The 5,000-nt window shown below is 49.0% G+C and overlaps 1 protein-coding gene across 2 annotated transcripts in view; it reads right to left on the reverse strand.

The window, feature by feature from the left end:
- LOC140404475 (uncharacterized) overlaps window positions 1-5,000 on the reverse strand; it is a 50,302-nt gene that overhangs the window by 6,097 nt on the left and 39,205 nt on the right. For both annotated transcript variants that reach the window (XM_072493075.1, XM_072493074.1), the window contains exon 11: window positions 461-572. In XM_072493075.1, the coding sequence (XP_072349176.1) occupies window positions 461-572 (112 nt within the window). The remainder of the gene's footprint in view (window positions 1-460; window positions 573-5,000) is intronic.

Consider the following 5,000-nt stretch of genomic DNA (forward strand, 5'->3'; position numbering starts at 1 on the left):
AAGTACGGGACTGCGAGGACAGCACGGTGGGGCAGTGGTAGCACTGCAGTCTCACGGCGCTGAGGTCCCATGTTCGATCCCGGCTCTGGGTCACTGTCTATGTGGAGTTTGCACATTCTCCCAATGTTTGCGTGGGTTTCGCCCCCACAACCCAAAGATGTGCAGGCTAGGTGAATTGGCCATGCTAAATTGCCCCTTAAATGGAAAAAATGAATTGGGTACTCTAAATTTATTTTAAAAAGTATGGGACTGCACAACGTGCTGCGCATACATCTAGACTCCAGGGAAAACTGGAAGGGCACGCAACTGCCCTCTGAAACGGCCCAGCAAGCCACTCAGCTGTATTCAAGATGGTGACTCACCATCGCCTCTGCTGGGGAAAATGCTGACCCGGCCACATGAATTAAAAAGGGTTAACCTTCAGACTCTGCCGGCTATACGGTCACACAGCCGGCCTCACCTGCTCCTTCGCGCAGTACCCACACAGCATTCGGCTGGCCAGCTCCATTACATGATCTTGATCCTCATCGTGGCACACATCACATGGGTAGGCTTTGCCGCAACATGGAAACCTGAAAGCATTCAGCACAGAGCAATTCTTATAGCGCAATGCAACATACAAATAACAGGCCAGGGGGATACAATTCTGCCTATTGAGCTCGTGTCCTCCTCATTCCCTCCACGGGTGATGGGGGCAAATTGAATGTGTACAAACTGATGGTCCTCCAGTTTAAGCTGTCAATTCTTACCCACGGGAAAGCAGATTCAGCTCCTCAAACTCACTGTCCCTCCAGCAGAGGGAGCGAGATCTTAATTCCTTCAGTCAGAGCTGGTTTTAGTCCTTGAATCAGAAATACAGAAGAGGCCATTTGGCCCATCAAGCCTTCACTGACAAAAGTACTCTAATCTTCCCGTAACAGCCTCCCCGAACAGGCGCCGGAATGTGGCGACTAGGGGCTTTTCACAGTAACTTCATTTGAAGCCTACTTGTGACAATAAGCGATTTTTAAAAAAAATCTGCGCGAATCCCGCTTCCCAGCATTTGTCCCGTAACCTTGAATGTTCGGACATTTCAGGTGCTCATCCAAGTACTTTTGAAAGATTGTGAGGTTTTCTGCCTCAACTACCCTCCCAGGCTGCGCATCCCAGACTCCCTCCACCCTCTGGGTGAAAACATCTTTCCTCAAATCCCCGCTAAACCTCCTGCCCCTCACCATAAAATGATGCCCCCCTCGTTATTGACCCTTCAACCAAGGGGAGCAGCTGCTTTCTGCCCACCTTGTCCATGCCCCTCATAATCCCATACCCCTCAATCAGGCCCCCTCTCAGCCTTGTCCGCTCCAAAGAAAACCACCCGAGCTTATCCAGCCTCTCTCAAAGCTAAAATGTTCCACCCCAGGCATCATCCTGGTGAATCGCCTCTGCACCCCCACCAGTGCAATCACGTCCTTCCGATAGCGCGGTGACCAAAACTGAACACGGGCCGAATCAAAGTCATGCACAGTTCCAACATCCTGCGTTTACAATCTATGCTACAACTGATGACGGCAGTGTCCCATATTACTTCTTGACCACCTTATTTACCGGTCCTGCCGCCTTCAGGGATTGATGGGCAAATACCCCAAGATCCCTCTGAGCTTCCTCGTGTCCTGCCATTCATTGAATACTCCCTTGTCATGTTACTCCTTCCAAAGTGCACCACTTCACACTTTTCTGGGTTAAATTCCATCTGCCACTGATCTGCCCCATCTGTCTACATCCTCCTGTAACCCAAGACCTTCTTCTTCACTGTCAACCACCAATCTACGTGTCATCTGCAAACTTACTCCCCCCCCCCCCCCCCCCCCCCACCCCGCACCCCATTTTCTTCTATATTGTTTATATACATCACAAATAACAAGGGGCCAGCACTGATCCCTGTGGGACACCACTGGACAGCGACCTCCAGTCACACAAACCGTCTTCTACCACCGCCCTCTGTCTCCTATCTCAAAGCCAATTTTGGATCCAACTTGCCACGCTATCCTGAATCCCGTGTGCCTTTACCTTCTTTGCAAGTCCCCCATGTGGGACCTGGTCCAAAGGCTTTGCTGAAATCCATATAAACTACACGACACACCGCGTCACCTCCTCAAAAAATTCGATCAAATATATGACTGCGCTTGATCAAACCGTACCTCTCCGAGTGGAGATTGATTCTGTCCTTCAGAAATTTCTCCTATAGTTTCCCGACCACCGATACGAGACCCGCTGGTCTGTAATTCCTGTTGGCGACATTTTCCGCCTCGCACATTCCACTAACCCTGCAGTGCGACCTGCAGCTTCCAAAATTAGATCATCTGACGCAGGTTATAGCTACATCAAGCACGTGTCGACGAAGAAATCGATTGAGGATTGCACAATATCCCCACGTGCATTCATTACAATTTGGCCGAGGAGTGCAAAGTCATTCTCTGACAAACACGCTCCTGCGAAACAGGCGACAGCAATGCTCCGATATAGCGGAACACACACACTTAACGGAATACTAACTTCCATAAAAAGTGCCGAACAGAGCACTGCAAATGCAATAGCCCCTTCCAGCCAGCCTGCCCGCTGCTTCAGCCAAGGGCGAGTGACAAACTGTGCCACTGAGCAAATTTCCTTTAAAAAACAAATCAAATTCTTCAGAGAATAAAGGGCAGATCTCAAGAAGTGCGATAATCCAGAAAAACATGTTCAAGTAACGTCCAGCTCTCTTCATCCTTTAGGTTTATTATATTGCTTGATTGTGCTTTGCTTTGCAGGTGCTGATTCAATCCCCTATCGAAAGCCACGATCGAATGCACCTCCACCGCACTCTCGGGCAGCGCAATCCAGACCCTAACCACTCGCTCCACCAACATTTTTTTCTCCATGCTGCTGTGTCACAGCCAGAACGAAGAGTCCAATTTTCAACCAATCAGCACCTCTTTTCTCATGCAGTATAAATTGTTGTTCCCTTCAAAATTTGGCAATCTTCGTGTCTGTCCTGATGAATGCAAGATGCAAAACTTTTTCTGTACTACCAAACCACCGTTTGAAAAGCAAAACCTCTCTGAGCTCTGGGCGAAGAGCAAGGAAGTTGGCCTGATTAGGTGGCTTTTTCAAAGAGCTGACACCTGAATGATGGACCAAATGGCTTCCTTTTGTGCTGTACGATTCTATGGACTCAAATATTTCCAATCGAATCACCATTTCTATGTTGAATGGGATCTCTTGAATTGTCTTTTTGATCAATGGCACCAGTGTACTTCCGTATTGTGCCCAATTGCCAATACCTCAGGACACGTGAATGACAGCTATGAAGAGAGGCAAGTTAGGCTGGGGTTGTTCTCCTGAGAGCAGAGAAGGCGGAGGGCGGACCTGATTGAGGCGTACATAATTATGAAGGACAGAGATAGGGTGGAAAGGAAGAAACTTTTCCCCTTCGTTGAGGGGGTCAATAACCAGGGGACATAGATTTATGGTAAGGGACAGGAGATTTGAGGAAAAGCTTTTTCACCCAGAGGGTGGCGGGAATCTGGAACTCGCTGCCTGAGAGGGGCTGGTTTAGCACACTGGGATAAATCGCTGGCTTTGAAAGCAGACCAAGGCAGGCCAGCAGCACGGTTCAATTCCCGCAACAGCCTCCCCGAACAGGCGCCGGAATGTGGCGACTAGGGGCTTTTCACAGTAACTTCATTTGAAGCCTACTTGTGACAATAAGCGATTTTCATTTCATTTCAAAGGGTGGGAACCCTCACAACATTTAAGAAGCATTTAGATGAGCGATTGAAACGCCGCAGCATACGAGGCTACAGACCAAGTGCTGGGAAATGGGATTCGAATACATAGATGCTCGATGGGCAGCACAGACATGATGGGCTGGAGAGCCTCTTTCTGTGCTGTAAGCCTCTATGAGGGTTAGTTCCAGAGTACCCCGACCCTTTACAGGAAGAAGTGCTTCTTGATAGCGCCACTAAACAGTTTAACTCTAGTTTTAAGATTCTGACCTCTACGGTCACAGGAAATAGCTTCTATCAAATCCTTTAATCATCTTAAACAATTCAACTAGATCACTCCATAATCGTCGATATTTAAGGTGCACAAACCTCAGCAACATCTCGTATTTTAACCCTTTCAGGCCCAGCATTATTTAAGTGAAGGGGCACTGTACCCCCTCCAAGGCCAACATATCCTTCCAGAGGTGTGATACGCAGGACTGATACACCCAGATCTCTGCGCTCCTTTGATTCTGGCATAATGCACATCCCTGATTCCCGCGCACCTTCAGTTGCCTGGGCCTGAAGGGGTCAAGAGTTATGGGTAGCGGGCAGAACGGTAGAGATTAGGCCGAGGCGAGATCAGTCATGATCATATTGGATGGTGGAGCGGGCTTGAGGGGTTAAATTTCCCATTCTTGCTTCTAGATCTTATGCGTTGCACTAAAAGACATGGAATCAAAGTTGCATGCTAACTGCCATTAAACCCCGTTCAGCCCATCACCCCTGTGGTTGCTAACCCCTAAGGAGGGGTTAAATTAGGGGATTAGCTCCTAATCCCCCCAAAACTTTGATTTTAAAATTGCCTCCTTGTTTTCCAGTAACCCCAGGGCCTCTCCTCTCCCTCCCACTGTCACCTCCTGCAGTTGTACAACCCTGCCAGATCCCTGTGCTCCTCGGATTTTGGCCTCCTGTACAACCCCAATTTCCATCGTTCTACCATTGGAGGTCCACACCTTCACTTACCTGGGCCTCACGCTCTTTAATTCCCTTTTTACACTTACTCGGCCTCTATACCCAGTGGTCCCTCACAGCACCAGGGACCCGGCTTCAATTCCAGCCTTGGGTCACTGTCTGCGCGGAGTTTGCACGTTCTCCCCGTGTCTGCGTGGGCTTCCTCCGAGTGCCCAGGTTTCCTCCCACAGTCTAAAGATGTGCAGGTTAGGTGGATTGGCCATGCTAATGAATTGTCCCTTAGTGTCCAAAAGGTTCGGTGGG

Source organism: Scyliorhinus torazame, chromosome 30 (genome assembly GCF_047496885.1).
Source record: "Scyliorhinus torazame isolate Kashiwa2021f chromosome 30, sScyTor2.1, whole genome shotgun sequence".
Taxonomy (NCBI): Eukaryota; Metazoa; Chordata; class Chondrichthyes; order Carcharhiniformes; family Scyliorhinidae; genus Scyliorhinus; species Scyliorhinus torazame.